This window comes from Chelmon rostratus, chromosome 9 (assembly GCF_017976325.1).
Source record: "Chelmon rostratus isolate fCheRos1 chromosome 9, fCheRos1.pri, whole genome shotgun sequence".
Classification (NCBI taxonomy): Eukaryota; Metazoa; Chordata; class Actinopteri; order Chaetodontiformes; family Chaetodontidae; genus Chelmon; species Chelmon rostratus.
Window position 1 is genome coordinate 16,490,348 of NC_055666.1, and position 27,826 is coordinate 16,518,173.

Here is a 27,826-nt window from a genome sequence, read left to right on the forward strand (position 1 = left end):
CTGAGGACGGAGAGCACACAGACAACAAAGGAGTGACTGGCAACGACAGCGTGGGTTGCTTTCATATTACATCTTTATTGTTGGTTTAATAGAAAAAAATGTGCCTCTTTTGATACGGATTCAGAATTACTTCGACAAAAACACAAAAATTACATTGATTTCTTTTTTTCTAGCAGCATGACTCAATTTCAGATCTTGCAGCGTCACTGGCCTTGTTAGAACATTTGGTAAAATGACTACAACAGAATTATGTATTTATATTAAAAATAGGTAGTGTGGGGAGGACAGAGGCTGACGGCTGTAAGAAGAGAAGGCAGGCAATAGAGGTTAAACTGCAGCAACCTTACTGGAGGTCAGAGAAGGAAAGCTTAACAGAGCCCCGCACTGAAATATTACTCATATTTCAACATGTAAGGCTATGGGAAGGCCTGGGCCGAGTGTTGCCCTGATGACCATACAGAAATATAAATGAGATTATATCACCAGAAAAAGCTGGAGTATTTATAGCTGATGAGAACATGACGCCTACAGTCAAGACAGTGAAACATGTGCATAAAGAATACAGAGTTTCTACGACATATGGAGCATATAAAGGTTTATACATTATGCAGGTGTGACTCGGAGAAATAAAAAATGTTCCTTCACGCACGATTTAAAAACGGTGACTGATGCTGGCAACAGTATTCTTGCTGGAAGTGGTCCACGGCGGCGTTCGAGGCGCCGACCTCACGGCTCAGCTTCACAATACATAGACCTTCAGCGATCCTGCTTCAGGTATTCTGCGCAGGGTTTCCGGCTGAGGGAAAGCAGCTGAACAGTAAGCAGAGGCCGAGATCAGAGGGGCAGAGACACGGCACATTTGCAGAGGAGAATAACAAGGCTCAACATTGCAACAGTTTGGATTTGCTTCAAGTCACGTGCGTTTTTTTTTCTGTCCAATGAAGTTTGGCCAAGAGGTTGTTTTCTGGTAAGTGCCCAATCAATATCAGCAGTAAATCCAAGCAAATGTCAAATAAGTAAGTATGACATATTACCTGTTAATGCAGTATAAACACGCTGACTTTAGCTCTTTTGACTTGCCTTGCACTAGTTTTGAATGTAACAACCGAGAGCCAAATAGGGCTGCCTGCCACGTGCGACATAGTGTTTAACATCGGCCTGTGCTTATTCATGTGCTGAGCGTGCCTCTCTGCAGCTCTGACCTGCATCTTGCATGCCACAGGCAAGCACCAGCAGGTAGAGGAAAGCACACACCGGAGAGAAATGTTGGGTTTTCACCATTCTGACTGTCAGGGAAAGCGGCCAAAAGTCCAACAACAGCTCAACGTCTCTCTAATGATACAAACAATGAATCATGTAGTAGCAGTTAGCAGTTTATAGTTTAGTTAAGGGGCTCTAGTGTAGGTTTAGCTGGTCCTGAAACTACTGCAGGCTGCAGCTCAGAGTGCTACAGGAAACAAATGCAAACTTGGGCGTCCCAAGTAAACATTCATCGCTCAGAGTCTGAAGATGAAGTGGCCTGCAGGAAGTGGACCGCGAGCCCAGCGATGCTGCATAGACGGAAAAGACTTTGGCAAGCCAAACACTGGCTCAGCACACACACACACACACACACCATGAAACCATCCAGCTGTACGGTGTCATTCTTCATTCATTCAGCTCCTTCACTTTTATATATATTTCAAATCAGACACACCGACTCCACAGTTCTTTCTTATTCCAGTAGTCATTGAAATGTATCACTAAAAAACACCAACGAATAATTAAAAAAAGAACAATTGTCAAAAACAAAAAGCTAAGACAATAAAAACTGTTTATGGTTAATTAAAAACCATTACAAAGTATATAAAGTACATATGTTGATACATGTCAGTTTACAAGTAAAAAGGAGAACTCAGCTGCTTCTGAGCAGAAACTGAGCGAGTCTGACTCAAATCAAGCAAGGAGGCTGTTAAAAAAGATCCAGGACTGACAATGACTATACTGCAAACCAAAAAAAAAGAAAAGAAGAAAAGAAAAGAAAGAGAATAATAAACAAAAAGTGACATTAAGAACTGCAAAATTCACAATACAAGCTTTGCGATTGTGTCTCAAATCTAGCGACTGTGGTCAAATGTAGCTGTGGTGCATCACAGCTGTTCAGTGACTATAAGGCAGATCTGTCTGCTGTGACTCGGTTCTCTCCTTCAAAAACATCTTTTAGAAAACTACATCGATGTTAATCCGCAAGCTAACAAGGTGACAACATGCTCGACGCAAAAAAATATACCAGTTCACAGTCAAAAAAACTAAAAAAAAAAAATACACAACATAAATTTAGTTTGAGACGGATACATTTTGTGCATAGAAACACAATCAGCCTCTTGCAGCCATCGCTAAGCAAAAGGCTGAGGTCCTCCAACATGACAGCCAGAGGGTAAGTCCTCTGTAGTAGTTTTCATTCACTCATTCATTCGCCATATTGAGGGACCTTAGTGACGCGGGCCTCTAGTTTGACAGGCAGTAAACTAGTGCAGCTTGTGAGCAACCCTCACTGCTTTTATCAGCGGAGCAGGAACAGAACAATCTGAGCACAATCTGAGCTCATCAACACACTCGTTATTTCATTTCTGTCCAAATGTCATCTCTACATTAGCGTCCAAATGACTGAAATTCAGCTTTTAGGGATGTTAGTTACTGATTTTACTTGCAGTTCTGCAGTCTTACAGAAAGCATTTCCTGCAACCTTCATGACACGAATAATTTAATAAATAAATTAAATACAATTCACAGTTAACCATCTATTTATTTAGTCAGGAGGGCACTTTTTCGGCTAAATAAAGCACTTTAGGAATAAAACACTGCAAAATGAGTCACTTTGAAAGTGAAGAGACTTTCCTTACTTTTAGGAGCTCCATGCTCACGTCCACATGAATCTCATATTTAGCAAGTTAGCTTACACGGCTGGTCTGTGGACAACTCATGCAGCCCAAAGTGTAACACCACCTTAGTCAAACTAGAGGCCTGTGTTTTGTTTTGTTTTTTGCTTTTAAGCATTATTTAACATTGTAACAGGTCTCCACTGCTTACGGTTTAGCGTCTCTTTTATCTGTAGTTTAGGATATTAGACATTTATACGACTGCATTTCTTTAGTCACAGACAGAGATACGAGGCTGTGATTAAGAGAAGCTCATGATAATGTGCAGGTAAAGGTGAGAGAGAGCAGGAATGGTGAGCATCAAAGACAAAGAAGCATATGGATATGAAGGCAAAGGAAGGAGGAAGGATACATCTCTAAACTTATTATGCACCGGCTGTTTACGGGTTACAGGGAATGTAAGTTTCCACAGCTTTGTGGTGCCTAAATAGACACTGATGAGGTTTTCGGAGGAAGCGAGGTTGATTACAAACAGGCGCTTGGCAGCTTTGTGGCTCTGAGAATGGTTCAAATTGCAACAAAGCACTACACAGAACTACAAAGTAATGCATGTCAACAGGTCCCACTGGATTGCTGAGGATCGTTTGATTACTGAGGTATTGATGTATGTTTCCTATTCAGAATCCTTTGACCTAAAGCATTACAGCCCAGAGAGCTACACTCAGCAGTGAGGTCCGTGTAGCTTTTAGGCTCTAACACAGAATCCGACTGAATGATGGCAGTGACAGCAGAGAGGGGGGTGGACAGAAAGGAACACCACCTGAACACCAGAGCATCTCCTTCCTTCCTGTGCACCATTCCCCTCTCTACTACTCAGCTATGCATACTGTAACTGTACTGTGTAACCACAGAGTGGAACTCCAACAGTCAATTATTGCAGCTCTACTTCACATCTGTTCATTAAAGTTCATTGTTCGAGAGAACTTGTAATCTAAGAGTGCAGAGGTAAGTGGTCCAAATGTTCATGAAGCATAATAACTGCAAACGGTCCTCTTGAGGGAACATCTCGATGAGGACGTGACGTTTTGTTTCATTAGTGACACAAAGCTAAACTAAAGCAGCAAACTGATTGGATTATCTGTGAGATGGCCTGATGAGGGCTCAGGCCATTTGGCAGCTTTATTCTCAGTAGTCCTCTCTCATCGAATGACTGTAACCTCGCAGTTTCATGTTACTTGAAAACCTCTACAAACAAAAATGAAGGTGTTCAACATAAACTGATACAAAATGCTTTTTCTGAATTGATGAAAATCTATGCTACCGACACTCGACCGTTAGTACTGCATGATTCCAACTCTTTCCCGAGTATACAGTGTGCACACTACAAAAATCTATTCTTAATTATTTTTCAAAGCGGTAACAAACACAGTTTATGCGGATTTGTCTAGCACCCTGCTAAAGTCCAAATAGAATCTGTAGAGTTTGACGAACGCTGAAAGTTAAGGCTGCACAGACGCATTAGAAGACTTTGCATCACCTGTTGTGTTGAGTTTCGTTCATTCAGCCAGCGGCTGCACCGCTCTCACAACTCACCCCTGCTGACTGTGACTGCATACGCTGACCTGCCACAGGCTGCAAAGTTATATAGTGACCTATATAAGCGTGAAAAACTGTAACACTCCACTCCACAACAACACAATCGCACATATGCGTCCCGTGCAGGCAGGTTGGTATTGTTGAAGTGGTGTTGCTGACGTTTTTGGGCCCTGGGTGCGAGTTCAGTGCGGTACGGTGTGCAGTTTAGTTGGTCGTGCCTGGTGGCTGATCTCTCAGAAGAATCGTCTGTTCCCTCCTGTGACATTTACACCAGGTGTGTATGTTTCTCTGTCACAGCAGAAAACAGCAGAATAGAAAAAAAAGCAAACCTGCAAAGATGAGATGGTGTCTCAGCTACACCAACTAAAATAAACTGCATTGTGTTAAAAAAATTAGATGCATGAGGCACTACATAAAGACAGTGTGAAAGTATCCCTTCATTAATTCTTCCTAACAATTTGTTTATATGGAATCTAAAAACAAAGCATCAGAAACTACCACTGTCAGTTAATATCTCTTCATTTCTTTCCTCTTGGAGGAATGTGTTACTACAGAGTCCCCATGGACAAAACAATCCATGCTGAGACTGTGTTGTGCTCGTCCTCCTTACAGGTGTCCATCATCCTATGCTGAGGTGCCTTCTTCTCGTCCTCTCTGTGGCTTTCAAGCCAGAGCGCCCTATTCGATTTCTCTCCACATGAAAATAACAAACAGCCAATGAGAGTCCAGGAGGGTGAGAGGGTTAAAGGTCAGCCAACAGGAAGTCCATGGTTGAGAGCTCTAGATGGGAGGAGGGCAACCTAGGGATGGGAAAAAGGTGCTGGTGGGCTGAATCCCTGGAAAAAGTAAAAGGAAAGTAATATTTAAGAAGGAGAAATGTCCATGCTTTTATATACTTCCTAGCGTTCTCACACAATCTGTGCTTGATGTGTATAAATAACCTTTGTACGGTGCGACTCAGATGTGCGTCTCTACGTCAGTGTAGCCAGGCAGGATGTCTCCGTTGGAGCAGCTCTTGGGCTCCCCCGCTGGTTGGGCGGAGGGCAGCATGTGGGCAGTTGTGGACGTCTCCTCTGGCGACGCCGCCGCCTGGCCTCGCTGGAGCCTGCGGTGTATCAGGGGCACAAAGAAGAGCACCACGCCCCCGACCATAGGAGGCACCCCAGCCAGGGAGAAGGCCACCTTATAGTTCCCAAAGTAATCACGCAGGAGACCTGGGCAGTGGGGGCAGGGGGACACAGCTCATGTTATCTATGACGGATCAGGTAGACATTAATGAGAAGGATGCTCACTGGGATAGGGCAGTGAGAGCTGATTGGCCCATGGTGACTGGTAAAGGGAGCAAAGGGACTATTTACTGAGGTAGCTCTATTTAATGAAACAGCATTTTAGGAAATACACTCATTTACTTTTTTCCTTGACTGTTAGATGAGACGATTGAAAGCACTCTCGTGTGTGTGTTACGTATGAAATCTCAAAATTAGCCTATCTTAGCTTAAAGTCTGAAAGCAGGGGGAAACACAGATTATTTCTTGATGAACTTAAGTTTTCCCATCCACCCAGCACTCATGTGCAGCAGCTCCTGCTATAGAGGTCTCTGCATGTTCTCCTAAAGCCACATATTAATGTTTTTATTGTTTGTGTAATGTTGCTGTTAACAAGTGTGCTTTAGAGATGCAAGTAGGCATCTTTTTAAGTGAAAACCAGGCTAGCTGTTGCTTTAATGCTAAGATAAACTATGAACATCCTGGCTCCAGCTCCGCACTTAACGCACAGGCATGAGAGTGGTATCAATTTTCTCACCTGACACTGGGATTCCCTCTAAAACAGTGACAGAACAGGAGCTAAAAAACTTGTTTTTGTTGACCATTTCTGTCCACAATAACTCAATATACCTTAATTTCATACACATTAAATTTCAAAAACATCAGTTTATCCTTTGAGTCAGTGGAAGTCAACAAGGAGATTGTGCTTATAGCATACAACACAGCACTAAAATCTCACCCTGTCTATAATATGTACATGCATGTGGGCTGAAGCAAACAAACTGCACCTTAGGTCAACAAGTTTAACACTATATGATTAATCTACCACTGAGCTAGCGACATGAGAGTAGGGAGAGGGGTGTGCACTTAACATTGTTGCATGCAAAACATGCATTCTCCATGAACTGTACAGAGTGTACTGAACCACACACGCTGACACAGTGAGATTCTCATTCAGGCTTTGGGGGGCCAAGCTGCTGATATTCCACAGAAAATCTAATTTCCCTGTGTAGTATTTTTATATGTCAATTACACATTTTGTTTAAGTGCAGGAGATGACATCTGCAGTTGTGGTTAGTCAAAGGGATAACTGAAACCATATGCCACTATATACTGTACTTTAAGTCTGGACTTATTTCTTTGTGTGCAGACACACACAGTGCAATCATTCTTCCATTCTTGCATTCACCTATTCACACACACATCCGCACCTGCTCATTATGAGCATTAATATTTCACACACACTCCCACACCGATGGCAATTTAGGGTTCAGTATCTTGCCCAAGGACACTTTGACTGCAGACTCTCAAGGCCAGGGATCAAACCAGGTGGGCGACTGCTCTACATCGAGCCGCCCCAGAGAACAAAACAAAGATTATACAAAAGAATGTATACCACACAGCTGCAACTAACTATAATATTCATCATCAGTTTACTTTGTCCTTGAACATTTCTGCAAGAGTCACGTCATCTGCAATTCTGGTTGTTTAACAAGTAAGACAACAGCTCTCATGATCTTAGTTTGGACAACAAGATCATGAATCTGTGAGTGTTTTGTAGTAAAAGCAGTCCAGGGTACAGTATGTGTGGGACCTGAAAGAGCCTGGCAAGAGAGAGGGTGGGGATGCCTGAGTCATCAAATTAACGTTCCGCCCTCAGTGCTCTCCTATACAACCCTGTTATCTGAGAGCTGGAGTGAAGAATGGTAGAGGAGAGGGAGGCAGTAGAGGAGACATAAAGGGAGTTAAGCACTGCCTGTATGTGCTTTTTTTTCCCATAAGACAAATCCCTCGAGACTTCCTGCAGTTGGCCACAAGCCCAAACCTCTCTAAATACAATCTGCTGTACAATCCATCCTGCCACACATATGTCTCTCTCTCCCTTCACCCCCTACACTTGTTCCATCCTTCCTCTGCCAGCATCAATCAACTTGTTGTGTCCTGTTATTGCCAACATCCAAGGAGCCAGATCACGGTCAGATCATTCTGGATTACATGGAATAAATCAGTGCAATGTTCTGAAAAACAGGATCATAAAAAAAGAGCATGTTTCTCACCAGCGATGGGTGGACCTGCTGTCATGGGAAGAGACATAAGGCCGAGAAGGTAGCCGATGGCCTGCGAGGCCTGCATGGGCCCGACCAGCTCGAATGCTATGGGAGCCATCATGGTGAGAAAGCAGCCGTCGCACAGCCCCAGGAACACGCACACAACCACCAGCCCCTCGAACACCGAGCACTGAGGAATCATCATGGACATCAGGCCCAGAGCCATGAAGGACACCACCTGAAACAGACAGCGAGAACACATTAACCAGCTTTAAGTCTCTAGGCTGCAGTAGGCGTTTGCTCATTTCCTGTGTTTGATTTGTTTAGTACTAACAGAAGCACTGGCGGCAGTAAGTGAGGAAAGAATTTACAACCTGTTTTTCGCTGGCTCATTTTCTATCCTTGCTGTCATCTCTTGTACGTGGAGAACTGGCCTCCATCCCTTTTCTCATCATTATGATCATTCTGTTACTTTCTAAAAAACATTTACTATTGTTTGGTGACAGATTGACATTAAAACCTGGGTCTTCAACCAGAAGCTCTCCTTCATTTATGTTTCACCCCATTAATCCCAGGACATCTCAGGAGGTGGGGTAGTGGTCTGGATTTAGATAGTCACGTGTTTGCATTACATGGCTTCTCCATTACCCCAGTTCTTTTCTCTCCTTTGCACCCCGAGCCAAAAACTTTCAGGACTTTTTTGACTCTTGCTGATGTGAAGCCAAAGTTCCTAAGGAAGTGCTTGGCTGAGAGGCTCATAAAGCCACAGCAGCTGACTTCCACCGGGTAGGTTGATGCTCTCCAGTCTTTCTCTTGGCATTCTGCCACTAGGTCAGCATACCACATCTTTTTCCCTCCATGTGCTTCCTGGATGCACCCTTCCTATGGAACTGTCTGAACTTCTCGGTGATTGGCTACAGAACAATGACAGGTCTCGGTGTGGTGATGGTTCTGTTAGTAGGGAACACAGGCTACTTGTCAAGGTCTGCGCTCATTGACCAGTCATTTCCTCGGGCCAAGACTGATGGTGTGTCCTGTGTGGGGTGGCTCTGCACCACTTGTCCAGCTGTTATAAACTGAACCAGCGGCTTCTGGTGACATTGTGGCTTCTCATTTGCCAAGACCTGCATGCTCTCTGTGAGATCTACCAGGTTCCTTAGCACCTGGTCATGCTGCTGTCTGTAACAACCTTGGGCCTAGGCAGTCTTGCAGCCAGCCAGGATGTGATGGAGATTTGCCTGCAGCATTTCACACAAGCCACAGTTCTCTTCTGAGTCGAACCTTCATGACAGATTTGCTGGGCTAGGAAGGGTGTTGTGTGTGGCTCTGATTAAAAACCTCAATCTTCTTCCATTCTTGTCACTTGAACACCAACTTCTTTCATGGATGCTTTTGTATAAATCTTTTCTCTCCGCTGCCCCGATCACATCTTCCTTACTGGATTCTTCTAACAAGTTTTTGGTGCTTTAATCTAGAGATGGCATTACCCACCCAGTCCTCTGCCTTCCTTACTCTGCATAGCCCAAGCCAAGATATTTAACAATGTAATAAAGATGTAGCGATTCACCTGTGAAGAGCTAGTTACACAGAAGTACATCTGAAAAGGGCAAAAAATGCAGAAAACTGCAGCACTGAATTAACAGTGCTGACACGTTGCCATAAATTAGTAAAAACCTTTAATGTGTTGCTTTTGTTCCACATGTGCATGGTCAGCTGAAACACCAAGTCAGCTTGAGTTGGCAGTTGGCTGGCAGAATTTTGATTAATAATAATAATTTGACATCTGTTCTATAGGCAGAGCAAGGAATTTAGTGCTTTGTGTCCATGTTGGCTGCTTCTGAAGGCTGCCTGCTTGTTTGTACAAATCTGAACAATCAGCTAATGCTACTGCATTTCACTGAGCTCAGAGTTCATGAGTTTAATATTGTGAAATGTGAAGGAGGGTCCTGTGCCTCAACAACAAACTAAAAGCTATTACCTTAAAACCCTTCACAATTACCGCATTGTACAACAAAATTAACTCTTAAAAACACAGTGTGTTCAACTCTGGTTAAAAGAAAGAACAAGACTTGCCATCTATAAAAGACTCCCTCACAGCCAGTGTGTTTCTATATTATGGCAGCAGGAGAGAAATTATTGTGCAGGCTGCTGCACACAAGGGTCATCAGCATGTTGTTTGTTTTGTTGAAATGACCTGTCGAGACTTCATGTCATGTCATTTATATATTTTTTCGATCCAGCCAATCCAAAACTGTTATGAAATGATGTTCTCCCGCTCGCCTCTCTGATTGGCTGAATCATGATACTGTCGAAGTTGGTTGAGTAAGTTAAGATGGAGGAGAATGTACAAAAACAGCCAAAAACCCACAGATTTCATTCAAATGGGAACATGAGGTTTTGAAGGATAGACTTGTTATCCGAGGACATGTGTCAGCAGTGAAATCTATAAATGACAGACACAGTCTTTGCTCTGATGGCTTTTGCCAGATTTCCTTACACTTTTGCCATTAAAGAGGCAAGGATATCTACAATCAGCTCAAGTGTTACGTGCATGACAACAACATCTCCTTTGATAAACTAGCAATTACAAGTGACAGCGCACCAGCTATGCGAGGCACACACTCTGGTTTAATTGCCTTATGCCGCAAAGACCGGGAGTTTCCCAAGTTCCACAGTTATTATCGTGTGATCTATCAACAAGTGCTTGCTAGCAAAGTTGTGGATTTTTTCCATGTAATGACGCAAGTCATGTTGAGTCTATACGGAGAAAAGGGCTGCAGCACCAACTGTTCAAATCTTTACTAGACGAAGTTGACGCTGCTGCACGCTGAAGTTTGTTGATTAAGTCGCGTAAAGTGCTGCAGCGATGTACTGAAATGCTGCCCGAAATTCTTTTTTTGTTACCATATTGGAATGGAAACTGGGAATCAATAAGAACAGGAATCAGTGAAATTACAACACTTTCAATCCTGCAGAGGAAATTTTCAAACTCATCACAAATCCATTTCTTCTCATTGACAATGACACTGTATCTCTGAATTTGCAGGATGCATTGCTCTCACCAACTTTAGTGGACATAAAAATAAAGTAATTGAAGTGCAAAGTGATCTTAATATGCATGCCAGGACTAAGGACAGCAACCTCTGGGGAGCGGTGAGCAGGGAAAATGTTTACCTTCACTCCTCCTGTGCACTGAAAGTGAAATCCTACGTTAGCTCCACTTATCTCTGTGAGATGGCGTTTTCACAGGATAAAAATATCAAAACCAATTACAGGCACCTCACTGACTGTGTGAGACTAGGTGTCTCTATCTATGAGCACAGTTACTGAGCAATAAGTGACAGTGCGCAGTCACAGCCATCACACTGACTTTGGGGAAGCTTTGCATGTTTGGAGTGAAATACTGTGTACAGTACCTAATTGCTTGTTTCCCTTATTTCCCTTTTTGTCATGTGGCATTTGGCTCAGTGAGAAGATTTACATGCTTTATTTACCCAGTTAAAATAAACTACGTTTAATGAAATGCAGTCATATCTAAATTTTTTGCCTTCTAGACTGTTTTTGAGAGAAGGTGAGGTTATTTCAGTTCACACTTGAGGCTATATTGACAAAGCATACAAATGTTTGAATTAAATTAAAATTGTTAAAGTGGGCTAGTTGTCAGATCTTGGCCTCTATTTGGACATGAGAAGCGATCTTGGCTTGGAAAAGGTTGGTGACCACTGCTCTTCCTTCCATTTTCTCAGAACTTAAACATCCCTACTATTAACCAGGAAGGCGATCCTTAAAGCAACATGAAATCTTTTTTTTTTTCATTCTGGTACTGTAAGTGTGTGCAAATTAGCATCTGAGTCATGTTTTTCTGCAGCCTAACACACCATTAAAGCCACAGAATCACTCAGACTGCAAATAAAAATATCTAATTTTCAACCTAGTGACACTGTTTAACCCATGTAATCAAATAATATTGGACAGACCCTGGAACAGTTTGACAAGAGCACTGGAAAAAACCCTAAAACAAAACTGTTAATAGTTAACCCAGGACTTCTGTTTCAGATTGTTGATGCGCAGATTTTCAATTTAAAATGTTTGCACATTTAAAGTTGATAATTACACAGGAACATATATTGTAGAGTTCAAAAAAATCTTCAGAAATTAGAAATGAGAAAAGAAAGACAACATTTATGGTGACTTTTATGAAATGGTACAAATAAATCATTAAACTCATGTTACTGGGGGATCTAGTTAGTAACAGTTTGAAACTGAACTCAATGCCCCAGGCACACATAGCACATTAAACTGCATGACTTTTTATAGAAGCATGCAAAACATAAAAGAAAAACCGGACTGCCCACATTTTATGCCTTCCTACATTTCCTCACCTGCATGTAGATCTTTTGAAGACCAGGAATGAGATCACCAATCTTGCCAAAAGCGAGCCGTCCCACCCCAGATGAAGCTCCTATGCAAACCAGGAGCACCCATTCCTTCTCGGTGTCCTTGAACTGCTCCTTCGCAAACTTGATCTGAGACATGAAGAGAAAAACAGGCACGGTGCTGTGTGAGCTCTGGCTGTCTGGTGGTTAAATGTGACCGTGCTGCATAGGAAACAGCACCAGAGGTTACTAATAATGAATGAGATAACAAAGACATCACACAACCTGCTGGTGAATGTTTTCAACTGTTTTTGTGCAAATGGGTGTGCATTTGGTGGAGTGGAGGAATTGTCCATCTATAACCCCGAAGCCAAGGACTTACAACAACAAAATTCTTCATCCACAGACCTCTGGAACAGCAGGACAGGAAGACCCAACGCATATAGGTCAGACCCTCCCACTCCCCTCAGTCCTGACCCCCCAAACCAGATCCAAAACATTAAACCACCCTCTGAAGTCTTTCCTGAACAAGCAGGTCCTTGTGAAATATTTGCTCTGCTTTGAAGGGTTCTACATTCATCAATGGCCATAGGATAGGCATGTTTAGGGATACAGAGAGGCCATACAGGAGAGGTTTCCTGAGGCGGTCGAGCCAATACAAAGGCCGGGGCTGTGTTTACATCTGGGCCTGGGCCTGAAACAACAGGCCTGACAGAGGGAGGCCGGAGCTGGAACATCCGACATCTGGATAGAGGGAGATCAACTTCACAACTCCACGCTGGAGCTTTACACTTCATCCTCATCTTTCACTATCTCACTATCTCCCACCAAAGTCGGCCATAGGTCATGTGCAGACTTTGCATATATTCTGAATATTGGATACTATTCATCATGGCAAACGTAATTACTGTACTTTGACTTGTGGGTGATTTGACTTGTTTTCATGATGACGTCCAACGAAAATCACGTTTAGTCATCCCTTTTTGCTGTCAAAAATAATCTCAGTGATATTTTACACATATTGTCAATTGTTTTTTAGGGGAAGTCTCAGAAATGCACCCTTTCCTCTCAGCCACAGGAGGAGTGTGTCCCTGTTTGACTGACAGAAGCCCCAGCAGGGGAGTGAGACACACACACTTACACTGCAGCTTACCCACAGGCAGCAAGTTTGATGTTAGCAGTGATAGTGAAGAGTAAAAACCAAACCTGCATCTAAACAGACCAACGTGGCATTTGCAGGTATGTTTACATGCTGTTTAATGTGCTGCAGTTGAGCAGCTAATTAGCTACGTAGCCTGGAACTGATTTTAGCAGTGCAGAACAAGACATGTGTTTATGCCTGCAAGCCAGATAAGCGTTGTATACATACTCAGCTTTAGCAGTTAATCTGGGTAGTTTTTCAAAGTATGTGGCCCTTGTGTTGTGGAGCAGGACGCTATCTGACTCTGTCAGTTTAGTCAGTGTGACCATCTACCTATGTGATGTCACTGCTTCATGCAATAAGTGATAATAATTAATATGATTAAAAATTAAGTGATCTGATAGACATCAGACAAATTTTTTTACCACTTTGACTAATCAACACCATAATACTGTTTATATAACTCTGTAATATTCATTTAGAGATCAAAGTTCTTTCCATTTTAACAGTCACATGCCAGAAATACCATTAACATTATGGTATGTATTCCATATTAGATAATGATTTAGCACACTGAGATGAATAGAGGACTGTTTAGCTTGTTTTTACTTGTTGGGTTTTAATTATTGTGCTTGTATTCATCTTGTGTTATTTGTTTTTATTGTGCTTGTATTTATCTTGTGTTATTTGTTTTTATTGTGCTTGTATTTATCTTGTGTTATTTGTGTTTTACCCACTCTGTAAAGTGTCCTTGAGTGTTCTGAAAAGCGCTTCTAAATAAAATGTATTATTATTATTATCATTGTTAAGTACGCAAAGCTTACATACAATCTTCCATTATCATCTATCGCACATAAACAAAATGTAATATAGTTTGCTGATTTTACACTGGTAATATTCAAGAAACTAAGACAAAAGACTTTTTCCAAACATTTGTCCAGTCTTGAGTTTAGATTTTTACACACTTTAAGGCAGGACATGTACAGCATGCACTCATATTGTGACTACAAGCATGCCCGTTATTGTTCTTACCAGATGGATATACGGCACAAAGTAGCCCAGCACAGCCGTGGCTACTCCAAACGCCCACACCCGGTAGGTCACAATGTGAAAAACACGCAGATTGAAGTACTTCCTGACACCACCCAGGACCCTGCTCCACCTGCTCCCTCCCTGAGCCGTGGCCCCTGGCTGGGATTGAGGATCGGCAGGGCCAGGACCCATGCCTGGGGGTCCCATGCCTCCTCCAGCAGGCAGTAAAGGTTTGAACGTCAGTGCCAGCAGGGCCTGGACCAGCATGAAGAGGCTGAGGATCTGGAAGGTCCTGCTGAGGCCCAGTGGTTCCACTACCTTGTTGAGGAATACCGGGAGGCCCATTGAGAAGAGGCTGGCACCTGCCGTCACCACACCGTTGGCCAGGCCCAGGCGCTGGCGGAAGTAGTGGCCGAGGATGACCAACGAGGGCTGGAATGCAAAGGAGGAGCCACAGCCGAACAGTATGCCATATGTGAAATAGCGAAGGCTCAGGGAGCTGCAATAGAAAAGTAAAAGAAAGAAAGGAGTAATAAATGGGTTTTTATTTGACCATTTGTTTTTCTGTAACATTAATTCATGTATGAATTGACAATACAAACAATAAATAAAAGATAATTATACTCATTTAGTGAAAGGCTTGTAGTTAAACACAGAGTAATGTTTATATTTTTGGTATTGTGCATATTTTGGATTCTGTGCATGTTGGATATCAGTTTATTAACTTCTTGGTATTTTATAGTTGCAATCTTGATACAGAATCTGCACTACACCCTACTTTGTATTGCAACTGCTGCTGAAGAATTTCCCTTGAAATAAATAAAGTTCCATCTTATCTCAAACCATCATTGCATGTCATTCTGGCTGCTCATATCAGATTTTTGTAGATGATTAAACATTCAAAGTCTGGATTTTTGGCCTCTTCTTCTTCTTCATACGACATCTTTGCCTTGGGGTCTAGAACGAGTGATCTCTTTAATAAATGTACATAGCTTACTTTGCAAAGGATGTGCTGAGCAGCCCGATAAAAGCCAGCGCTGCCCCGCTGACAGCTGTCTTCCTACAACCGAAGTGGTCTGTGAACATGCTGACCACAGGTGAACAGAAGAAGATCATGCCCATGGCCAGGGCCCCGACCCAGGCTGGAGAGGAAGAGGACAGGAGAGGAACAATTCATCATCAGACACATGTGGAAACCTTGTTGGTTGAAGCTACCACCGAAACTAAATAAAAGTCAATCTTATACCCATTTGTACACCAAGCAAGGATCAAATTTCATGCAACATTAAATGCGCTGCGTGCTGTGAATCAACATGGAGTTGATATAAAGAACACAGTGCTGTGCAAGGCAACTGACACACAGGAAAAACGAAGAGGAGAAGTGGATTCCTTTTTCCTGCATGGAACCAATACACCGCCTCATTTTGTTGTGTAATCTTTCCACAGTTTCTACAGTTCTTTAAACCCACATCATATGCAGCTGAAGAATTTGCCTCAAAGCAGCTTTGTTATTGCTTACAGCCACACAGTCAAACAATTGTAGTGTCCGTACTGCCCCACTTGAAACTGAGAACAGGAAATTAAATGTTATAAGAGAAAGATAACACTTAAAAACAAATTGAACCTTTGTAATTGTCTGATTTATCCTCTTTTTTTGCATCTGAAAATCATTGTATGAAAATGAAAAAGGGCTCACTGAGCAATAACAAGGCCTTTATGCTTGACTCTCTGCACATGCATGCAAGTCATTTTGTTTGTTTCTTCGACTGTTCACATGTGCCATGTGTGATCTCATCGGAGGCCAAAAACCAAAGGTAAACACACTCTGCATGTTGAATCTTGTGCTCACACATGTAAATGTGATATTTGCAGACGCTTTGAAAAACTGAAAGCCTTTGAATGCGCTGGTTTTCTCAGAAATTTCTCTCTCTGCGCGACCTTCCACTACCTGACGTGATTTGCTATTAATATAAATTTACGTAACTCTTTATTGTGTGTGTTGTCATGTACATCAGAAACGCTCTATAAGATTTCTCATGGTGATTAAGCAGATCAAAAAGTGGATCAAAGTGGATAGTTCTGGCCTGTGGTGTAATAGCCATCCAGTGTTAAAACATAATGAGCCAGAGTGATTCAACAGAGACACTGCGTACCCTGAAGTGCAAACAAACAAATGTCTGGGTCGAGTCTCCTGGGGAGCAAAGGTAGCTTTAATGTCTAACATGGTGTCTGAGTTGTGGGTCACACCGATCCAACAGCTCAATGGGAATGAGACCAGAGAGACTGATAAACAGGTGGATGGACTGGTATACCTGCTTTCACACACGTACACACACAAGTTTAGTGGAAAACTCTACGGCACAATATAAACACAGTCTTTGTTGTCGAGGTTGACCTAAACATTATGTAAGACACATGTACAGAATTTTCCCTGGATTGTTCTGAGGCCGAGGTGTCAAAGGCTGGAGAAGGTGGGACGCATGGCGTATATAGCTTTAAGAGTGCTGTGCACTGATTTGACAGACAAGAGTATCCATAGGGATTTCAAGTTTATACCAAGATGGAACAAAATGATGAAAAACATAAGATTGAGAAAAATGGCTGTGTTGATTTTGGCACAGGAATCAACATTTTAAAAACCCAGTTGCAGATTGTGCAATCATTCTGCGCACGTTCCACTCTCCTGGCTCTATTTTTTTCATCTTTTTTCCATGACTAAAGGTCACAGAGCATTGATGAAAACGTGAAGACAAGAATGATGAAGGAAAGTGCTTTCCAATGTGACCAGTGGACTGGTACCAAAAGGTTGGTGACATCATCATAAAAAAAAAGGCTGAATTTTGATTTAAAAAACAAAAGATATATTAAAATCCTATAATAACAGATGTGTCCTATTTATCCAGTGTAATAATGCAATTTGACATCGATTTGCAGCCACTGGGTCACATGATATGGAAGCTACTGAAAAATCTGCAACTATTTTTTATTCAAACATTTCTGTAAATTTTTTTTTAATTGTTTATTTCTCGACAGCAGACTGCCTGCTCAGAAATTCCTAACAGTCATTGGCTAAAGGGGCAATCCCTTAATGTAACAAGCTCAATAACAAATCGCCAGCTAATTTGAGTGGCAAAATGAGGAGCATTTTCCAGACATTACTTCTAATTTGTTTGGAGAGGACAAAACACTTGGCTGGAAAATGAAGTCCACAGCAAAAAAGACATGAAAAGTTAAGAACAACGCTGGACCAACAGGAAAAGCGATATTAAGGCACAAGCGACTTGAGGATACAGAGATTGACCAGATTGAAGCCGACAGACACAAAAGAAACACCAAGAAAAACACAGGATGAGCGATCGACCTGCTAAAAGAAGGCTTAGTGAAGACAAACGTAAGTTTACGCAACGTAAGTGTTTACTTTCAGAGCCGCTGCGCAGTGAGAGCGGTGACAGGCAAGAGTAGACTCATTTTAAATCAATAAAATATTTTTTTAATCGATAATATTTAATTTAATAATATTTTGTGTCACATTATTGAATGCTTTAGTAGTAAGCCGTGTTCCAAGCGGGATGATGTATAGTGAGCAGGTTCGCCTTATTTCTACATAGGAACCTGCTCACTATACATTATCCCTTACGTATACACCTGCTGGTACACAGTGCTGCAATATCCAATTTTTGGTTGGGACTGTAAACCTTCCTATAGTTTATTTATCCAAATGGAACAAGAAAGGGGGGGTCTCCTATTGAACATCCACTTCATAAACTCCCTCCATTTTGGAACTTTCCCCAGGAAAGCTTCATCTTGAGGCACAAGGCATCTCAAGGCGTACAGATACCTACAGTATATACAGAAGTGGATATTAGTGAGGGGAACATTAAAGTGGGTTAAATGCTGTATTACATTTGAAATGGTTGTTCTGCATTTGCCTCCTGACCCATTTCAACTGAAACAATAATGTCCATAAAAAATATATACCTCTGAGACAGAAATCAACGGCAAAGTTGCATGAGGTCAGATTAACCCACTTTACTTAAGCCAAGGAGTGTGGATTTGGCTTCCCATAAGCACCTTAGCTTTACACTTGCAACATATTGCACGACTGATCTAGAGCACAAACAACATCTCAGTATGCTTCAGTATGCTTCAAAACTTTTGCTTGTCAGATTGTCTAACAGCGCCTGAAACTCTCTAAAAAAAAAAAAACAATCTGTTTTGGTCTCTGCCTGATCCCGAGGGAAATATCTGAACTTTTAGCTACTAAGTGTTTCATTTTGTTCACCAGCTAGTCACTAACTCACCTGTCTGCCTTTTGGTGCTGGACAGGAAGTGTACAGTAGAGTTTGTTTGCAAAAACCCCCCCCAAAAAACAGCTGTCTGCTGTGGCTGAAAATTACACTGATGGGAGAAGTTAGAGTGAATCGAAACAGTAAAGCTCTGGGCAGTTAACCAAAACAATGAGCTGAAAGATGCCAAATGCTCCGTAATTTCGAAACATTAGACTGCTCTCTCTAGTGCTGACTTGGACGAATAATTCTCCAGTTAGAGCTACCGTATAGACGTGAGAACATCTGCAAACATATGGGGAGGTGAAGTCTGGCTTGATGGTGGCACTAAGAGGAAGGCCTTGCTAGTTAAATGACCCCCATGACTGTATTGGCGCCCAATTCAGAGGTAGAATCCTTCGAAGGTGTTCCACAAGAATAGCCTGCAGCCTCGGCTGCGTATGCAAAGGCACCTAGCATACAGTAGAAATAAATCAAAACTGCAATGACGTGTACACTCCTAAAAGTTAAGCACCCTATAAAGTGCTCGGCCCAAATCTTCTGACAGGATCGGGTCAGATTCAGTTTGGGTTGCAATCCTCTGGTGCCTGGAATTTATGTCCACAGCGTTCTGTGCTTTTATTACTGGGATCGTCTTTGCTTTCACTGGCATTTCTCCAACGTCTCACATTCCTTCTTATTGATGCTACTGTCACTTAAGAGAGATCAATCCATCACCGGCTCCACTTCCTGCTCCTTGTCCATTACCACATGTCCAGTTGGTTTGTCTGGAAGGACCAGACAGCTCTCAAGCACGTACAGTCTCCCATCTGGACATGTGCAATGTGTACGCTGTTTCCACCAGCATCTTGCACACTCTCTCAGCGGTTCATCCTTGGAATCCCACAGAGTTGTAAAACGTTTTACAGTCGATCAGGTTGGTCAGTCTGGGCTCTGAGTAGTCGTTCCATCTGTAGTTTTTGCCATATGCTTCTTCCTTTCGTGCTCCTCCTGTACTACTCATTTTTGGCCCTAGAAGGATTTACACTTGGTATGTTACTTCACTGCAGTTGTAAGTACATGTTAGATGGTTCTTTGTAGAAAAGGACATTACACTGTTGCCTTAACAGAAAAACTGGGTTAGAACAGAAAATCAGAGAACATTTGGTAACTCAGTGATTACTCATTAATATCAATAAATGGAGAAAAAAGAACAAAAATCAAGGATTACCTCTTTAAACTAAGACTGACAGTTTGCTTATCTCCTCCTTTTTTAGCCTGCCCTGGTTGGATATACAGGTACAGTATAATTACAGGAGACAGGACGACGGAGAGACAGTATAAAGGAATGTGGAAAAACCAAAAGAAAGACGAGGACAGTACACTTTGTTCAAGGGCTATTCTTGCAGAATCTACTCTTTTCACTATCTACACAACCCTTTACCCAGCTTCCAGTTGGGAAGAAAAAAAGAAAATTATATAACTGGAGGCCGCACCAAGCTGGCGCTGAGGCAATATGATGACAGCAGAACTAGCAATACTGTAAATTGATGCTTGTTATGATAAATTACACAATTACTCTATTCAAGCCTGCATCCACGGGCTTCCTTGATAGAACCAGTGTACAGAACATGATTGCAGTCCCTGGGGTAAACTGTCTGAAAACACAATGTACACTCGATGTTACTATCTAAAGAACCAAAGCACAATGCCTACAACATACAAAGGTCCACCCGAGAATTAGAGGCTAACACAGCAACAGGAACATGTCCCATTCCACCACTCTCTCCTCACTTTTCTGGCCAAACCCACCTCCAAACCCTCATTTCCCCGTGCCCTGGCACATGCAAAGCTCTCTGAATAGACCGAGCGGAGTGTACTCATTATAGACGATTAGGTCTGAACACTTCCAAACAAAAGAAAAAGAACACGGCGAGGGAGTCTGAAGCAAAATGAAGAGATGTGTATGTGAGTGTGTGTGCGGTGCTGGTTGTGAGGGGGCTTAACAAGGTTTCCTCTCTTTCCGTGATGGATGCAATCTGACAACCAGAGAGAGAGAGACTCAGAAACTCTATAGGATCCATCTGGACATTGGAGGAACAACAAACTCACCATTGTTTTGTGAACTATGTCATTTTTATTCAAGTGTCATGTTGTCTAATGACAGAATAAAACCAAACCAAACACACTAGAGTAATGAACCATATTTATGCACATGCTTGAATACATGTCTCCTCTGATTGACCGATGTCAAGCGTGAAGCTGAAACCGGTCCTACATAGGTTCGATATCTTAATAAACATCCTGCATGCCACAAAACCACCCTTTGTTTTGCTGTGAGTGTACTGACATTCATGAGTCACGCATGTTATTCAGGTCCTCTCACTCCTTTCAAAACCACACTGACGTTTACAAATGCATTTGTACAATTGTGATGGAACAATTACCTCAACACTGCGGTTATAATATGGAGCCAAAGATTAAGTTAACAAGTTTTTCTGGCAGCTGCCAGTTTTGCCCTTTACTCCAAGCTGACATGAATGAGGTTAAAGTACCAACTTACAGCCTTAATTTAATGGTATTAATAGTCATATCAGGTGAGCGCTGCAGGAATTTCTGCTCTTTAGTCTCTCAGTTTTGGTGGACTGAAAGTAGGAAGTACTTTCAAAGAAAACTGTTCACAGCATGCTCTGTGGATTATCCTGAGTAACAAAGACATTGTTCCTGGAAAGACGTGCTGCTGCCCACTTTTTCAAATGTTTTCAATGCTTTGAGCATTCACCTCCAGTCTACTGGGAGAGCAGAAATCTGAGACACACATCTCCCAATCTTGACAATTAAATTAAAATGAACTGCTTAGATAGATGCCACAGCTGTATGTAAGAAACATTTTTTTGTAATTTGACTGAATCAGCTCTTTAAAGTTGAAAGAAAACCACATACATTTAACCTCACTATCATTGTTTCCTTTCAAATCCAATGTGACAAAAGAATCAAAAACACCTCACTGTCCAAATGCTTTCTGTTGACACTGTTGGTGGCGAATTTCCTTCGGCAGAGGACAAAATATTCCGTCAGCTACACAATGGGAAAAGTACTCTCAGTTATAATAACAATAGCCATACATATTTTTGTGACATAAACGGAAAGGCTGTTCCCTCAAGGCCACATTAAATGTCCTTAGCAGGTGCTGGGGCTGGACAATGTGTTGTTATATGACGTAGATGTTCATTTCAACTGAAAAACACAGACACTAAAAGACACTTCCGTACTGGATCTTGGAAATTGAAAATGCCTATGCACTCGTTAATAGTGCGGTTAATGGTGCAGACTAGCCAAAGACCACGAGGAAGAGTAGCTATATAAAGACCATGGTGTATTACTAATGGGTAGGTTTGCTGGCAAGCTAAGTGGTGTCTTCATTTTTTAACCATCACCTAAAAAGTAGTCCTTTGTCCACAGACATGTTAGCTCTGTGGGGTTACCCAGAAGATACTGTATGTGGTACTACAACACGGCACTTCGCTTTTTAGATTATCTTTGTTAAATCTTCACCAGGTCTTACTGGGTAATGCACTAAACTGTCAAAAAATACTGGTTATTACCTTTATGAACACATGTGGAACGGAGTCTTCAATTTGAGCAATTCTCTTGATAAAAACACAAGAAAGCAAAAGAAGCTAACTCAGACGGTAGCTAGCAGCACAGCTAGCATTGTATCAAGCAAACGATAGCAAGAGCAAAAAAAATAAAACATAGGCAATTACTTTACCAAAGGCGTTCTACACAACCTACTATTGTATATTGACAAAGGAATTGTTTTCATACAGCTGTTATAGCATCAGCTACCTGACTGGCTAACGATCACACAGTACATGAGGTCATATCGTGCTGGAAGCTACAAATATTTACTGCTGTGCACACTGCTTATGTTGACTATCAATAATGCAAGCTGAGGGGCGGGGAGGTGGATAAGTACTGGATATACTTTGCAGAGAGCACAGAGGGCCGCATGGGACTCTTGCAGCACACCTCAATTTTTATGCCTAAGCTGTCTCTCAGACTTCAGTACAGGATTTGATGGCAGCCTGCCAGTTGTAAATTAGTATTAGAGTAACACATTCTAGCAACATTTCATGTTGCTAGCATTCTCAGACTTTGTGTTTCTCAAAGTCAATACCATATTTTCCAAGCTTGGGCTGATGATACTTAGATGGTACTTATCACCTACTGACTCCCTTGTGTCAAACAGGGAGAGTTTGCTTTCCTTTTCACTATTTCCACTATTTCCAATTGCACCTTCTTGAAAGCATTAATTTTGATGATGTTAAAATAAACCCACTCTGAATAAATACAGTCCATGCCCGGACCTGATCACACGTATGTACCTGCTTATGAGTGCGAGAGACTTTTTAGAGACTGTGATCCAAACTAAACCAAATCCCCTGCCCTCTGGAATGCCAAAAATGCAACAGTACCCTGTGATCTGCCAACCTGGGATTTCCAGCTACCCTGGAGATGCTGTTAAAATCTGGAGGAGCAGAGGTACGATACAGCACTACACAGAGCGCAGCAGCATGCTAATGACTGCAGAAGTTTGCTTGCGACAGCACAGATACTTGTTTGAATCCTGACATCGTGTTTACAGAGATGAAACTTCACTTTTAGGAAGACCTGCAACTACATTTTATTTAAATGTTCATTTGAAGGCCTAGAATCTCCCCTCAATTAAAATGCTAGATTAGGACACTGAATTTTGTATCAATTGTTGTTTTAAGGCAATAAACACCTGTTAAATATTGTCTATCAGCAGCTTCAGTACAAAAACATTTAAAAGTGGTATCGATTTCACCTTAATATGAATGAATGCCAAGCCAAATAACACTGAACAAGGTTACACAAAGAGGACGGCAGCACAATCAAACAAAACAACATTTGAACACACACTTTAGCAACTTTGGAAAATTTCCAGAACACGTCCCAATCTCCTGACTAGTTTTACTTGTATGTTACCACTGTCAGTCAAATATTTCTGCAGCCACTATAAGCTACTCTGAACTACTGTATATAATTCAATGGGTTTCAGTGTAGCCTTTGGATATCTTTGCAATTTTCCGCTTATGTTGTTCAAAGCCTAATTTCCTATGCACAAGACTGGGCTTAGGAGCCTTTTTACGATATGTGCATGCCTTTAAAAACATTATCAGTGTCTTTTCAGCATTTAGTGGAAAACTCTCTTAATGCCCAAATGCTTCTTTGGGTAAGATTTATAGACTGGAATTTAGAGTAGAGTTAAACTGAAAAAAATTCTCCTTTACTGAGGAAGCAACACCAACAGAGCCTGTGTTGAAGTGTCACTCTTGCTTTTACGCCTTTTTACACAGAAATCTTCAAAATAAAAAAAAAAAGAAAGAAGGATTGAATTGAGTCTCTATTTTTTTGTCTCATCACAGTCTTCCCTTTAATCTGTTTCACACTAGTAGCATTTAAATGGCAATCATTGCAGGGATCAATGAAAAATTAATCACCCGCTCACTCGGCCCTTCTCTTTCCGCCCTGTCACGCACATTCCCAGCATTGACAGCTGAACTGCAGCCTAAACTTCTCTCCCACCCACATCCAGTCGCACATCACCTCACAAGAGGCTCACTCCCCACTGATTATAAAAGCATCACAGTTCAAATTTTAAAAGAATGTACTGTTGGACACTTGTACTCCCATACACACCTTGACACACCAGGAGTTTTGTACCGCTGTGGCCACAACAGGAATGAGACCTCTGACCGTGCCATGCTGTAATCATTGAGCAAAACAACACCATCTGCAACTCATAACCCACTCACATCTCCTTCATTACCTTCTTTTACCCCCACCTTAATACTCGTGAGTTATTTTGAAATCTCTTGTTTACCCCCCAAGGCTTAATAAATACCCGGTATAATCAGTAATTTATTAGCTAGATCACATCACATCACAGATTGCTAATGAAATACTATGAGATGTTTTTTTATGAATTCTACACATCTACACGTTTACTCATGGTTTCCTCTCAGACTGGATCGTTTTTCAAAAAGGAGTCTTTACAACTGCCAGTATTATAGTTAAGCTGTTCCCCTCTGTTTTGTTCTGTTGCTGGGGGGGCAAAGGTCAGCTTAATCCTTTCATATATGAGAACAACCAAGAACCAAATCCAAGGAACAGCTGGAGATGCAATCCTTAACAAGACAAAAAATGGGGAAAACTGAATAGAAATACCTCCATAGCAACTGCCCTCTATTGAACGTAACTTATAAGTAATATAACGGGTTTTAAAGCACAGACACAGCAAATTTCTTCATACAAACTAGAGATGAGAAGCTGCAAGACACCATTAAAGATATTAACCTGTACTTCCATAGGCTCAACAACATGGACAAGCATGATCATGTCTGAGCCTTTGATATCTCTTCCTCCGTAAATGTTTTTCATGCTGATGAGAAAGGGCTGACTTTGTTCCAGGGAACAGTCTTAGAATCATAATCCCTTCCCACATCCTGACCTTAACCTTTGCTGGTGATTGTGGAACTTGACAGGAAGTTCAGAAAAATACCCACTCCTATTACATGTTACTCCCCTCCCTCCTAGCAAACATTTCTTTTGACTAAAATCTGGACAGACCATTGCACAGTTTCACCCTCGCGTATAGGACAAGCAGTTGGCTTGAACAGAAAGTCAATGATGGAAAAAAAACTCCCATGATTACTCATCTCGTCAGTAATTGTTAATGTGATTAACAACCTCAAAGCTGGAGGCCAAGTCTGTACAACACCATCGAGGGACCAAACCTCCAGAGATTCTTCAATGGCAATAAATTAGATGCTGACTTTTAATTTCAGCTTTTGAGCTCCAAATTTCAACTCTGTGAGCAGCAAACACCAGAAAATGCCAGTTTAACGGCTGATGGAGCATCAGCAGGCGCAGAAAGTCTTTGCACCACTTGTTTTTGAACTTCATCTACGGCCTAATTGATCTGCTTAAAACAAGACTGAACTGTTCCAGTCCTTGAAGCAACATCAGGAGACGTCTATATTAAGATGTATCTCCTTGTCTGCTATAAGGCTGTATCAGAGACAAAGCTGCATCACCCAGTACACTGTAAGGAATGAACCAATGTTCACCAGCGAACGCTTGTAAAATAGGGCGACAGAGGGGTGAACACAGCGCATTGTGGTGCTACAGAGATTTCATATTCAAATCATATTCTCCAGAGGTAATGGAACGTGCTTGTTTGGCACGGATCCCAGCAAAAACAACATCATTTTAATCTTCATAATAAAATACATATTTTTTTTCCATATCAGCCCTAATGGATTTGCAGCAGCTAGCTGACTTAGAATAAATGGATAGTGAGTTCACAGTGGGTGAGTTAAATGCCTGTTAATCATTGACCAGCAGTGATGCTGCTCTCAAAAACATGCAATACACCAACTCAGCTAAGCCGTAAGGAGCATTTTAAGAGGACTTAAAGAAAAGAATATGCCAGACTGCAGAAATGTATTGGTGAGGCACATATGTAATATAACACACTGTTTACTATGCCATTTAAGTACAGGGTAAACCCACTTGAACTCTGAGCTGACCCACTTTTAGACCGTTGCATGAGTGATACATATATAGCAGCCTATATATCATGCACGACTTTTTAGCTTCTTATTTCTTCTGGTGACATGAAGATATTAATTGTTTTCATCATAATAATCCACTGGAGGTCCACATATCCTCCCTCTTCATTGTTCATACCAGTGATTGTAACCAAGCACACGTCCAGGACGATTGTACTTCTGTCCACCAGTTGATGTTTTGTTTCATGTCATTGTCAGGCTCACCGCAGCAGACTGTCGGTACTCACCCACTTTGAACTGAGACGTCTTGTCGTCTGGGTTCGCATGCTCATTCACCAGCATCAGATGCAGGATGCCGAAAGAGTTCTGGATCCCGAAGATCGAGCCATTGCACCAGGTGGCCGCAAAAACCACCAGCCAGCCGTAACCCCCCTCGGGTGGGACGAATTCGGCCCCGTGGCCGTGCGTGTCCACCCGGACCCCCGGCTCGGATTCAGACGCCGGGGAGAGTGGCGGCTTGCACCCGGCCTCGATCAGCTGCATGGCGCTGTCCTCCTGCACTATTTTACACTCGCTGCCAGACGCCTGAACGCCCATGCTCTTGTCTGCCTCTTGGGGAGCATCTCCTTGCTCCATCTGAGGATCTGCAGCTGGCGGCTCCGTCCCGGAAACTCCGCCGGACGGCTGCGCTTGACTGTCTAACCCGTTGATCCCCATGCTGTCTGGACTGGTGGAGAGGTTACTGTGGACTCTTGGCGTGCATGCATGAGATATAGGTCACTGACATAAGAGGACCAATGTTAATAACTGCTTTGATTGGCTATCTGTCAAAATGTGCGAGACTGTGTCCCTTATTGACAGACAAGCCTCCTACACGCTGCTTGTAGCCAAAGTCTGAGCTTCAACTTCGGCGAATAAATTCCAACCTGCAGCCGCTAAATGTGTCATTCTGCTCGGAGGTCCCTATTTCTTCTTGAAATAGCAGGCGCCGCCTATTTCTCCTATAAATGTAAACCTGCGTGTCTAGGAGCAGCCTATAGAGACTAAAACCGTATATTTACTTTTGCTGGCTTCCCTGCTCGTTGCCAAACACAAAACGTCCGTTCATCATCAACCTGTGAAAACGTCCGCTCAGCCTCGACAACGTGCGGTCCTGACACGAAGTCCGCACACGGTGCGCAACATGCCCCGGCGACAAAAGAAACGACTGGGCTGTCCTCCTCTTTCATCTGCTATCTTCACACGGTGGAAATGTGAAATAGGTTGGCTGCCTCGGATCTGAAGTGGCAACAGAGCTACGGCCGTCATTCAACAGCTCGCCCCCGCCTCCCTTTCCCGGCGGATGGACGGTCGGAACCAATGGTGGAGCTTCACAACAGTTACGGCAAAGTTGTGGGACGAGCTTGCACTTCGTGTTTCATCGGATTCACGTAAACACCCGAGCACTTCTCAGCCTCATTTGACACCGTCTGTAGCCTACTTTCCTCCTCGGACCGGACTGACAACTACGTGCTGTGTCGTTATTTAACGGTCGACGGTGGCAGCTGTTAGAGCCGTATATGCTGCTAGAAAAGGCAGATTTACGCGGATGAGCTAGCATGTACAGTCGCTGTTTTCCTCACAGACGGGAGAGGGTTTAGCCGT

The 27,826-nt window shown here is 42.4% G+C and overlaps 1 protein-coding gene across 1 annotated transcript; it reads right to left on the minus strand.

Moving 5' to 3' along the window:
• slc16a2 (solute carrier family 16 member 2) lies at positions 1-27,451 on the minus strand. Its single transcript, XM_041944196.1, has 7 exons — positions 26,470-27,451; positions 15,314-15,458; positions 14,317-14,815; positions 12,150-12,293; positions 7,777-8,005; positions 5,396-5,668; positions 1-5,290 (listed from the first exon to the last, which is right to left on the minus strand). The coding sequence occupies exons 1-6, from the start codon at positions 26,897-26,899 to the stop codon at positions 5,412-5,414; spliced, it is 1,704 nt and encodes a 567-aa protein (XP_041800130.1). The 5' UTR covers positions 26,900-27,451; the 3' UTR covers positions 1-5,290; positions 5,396-5,411.
• Between the last annotated feature and the right edge of the window lie 375 nt (positions 27,452-27,826).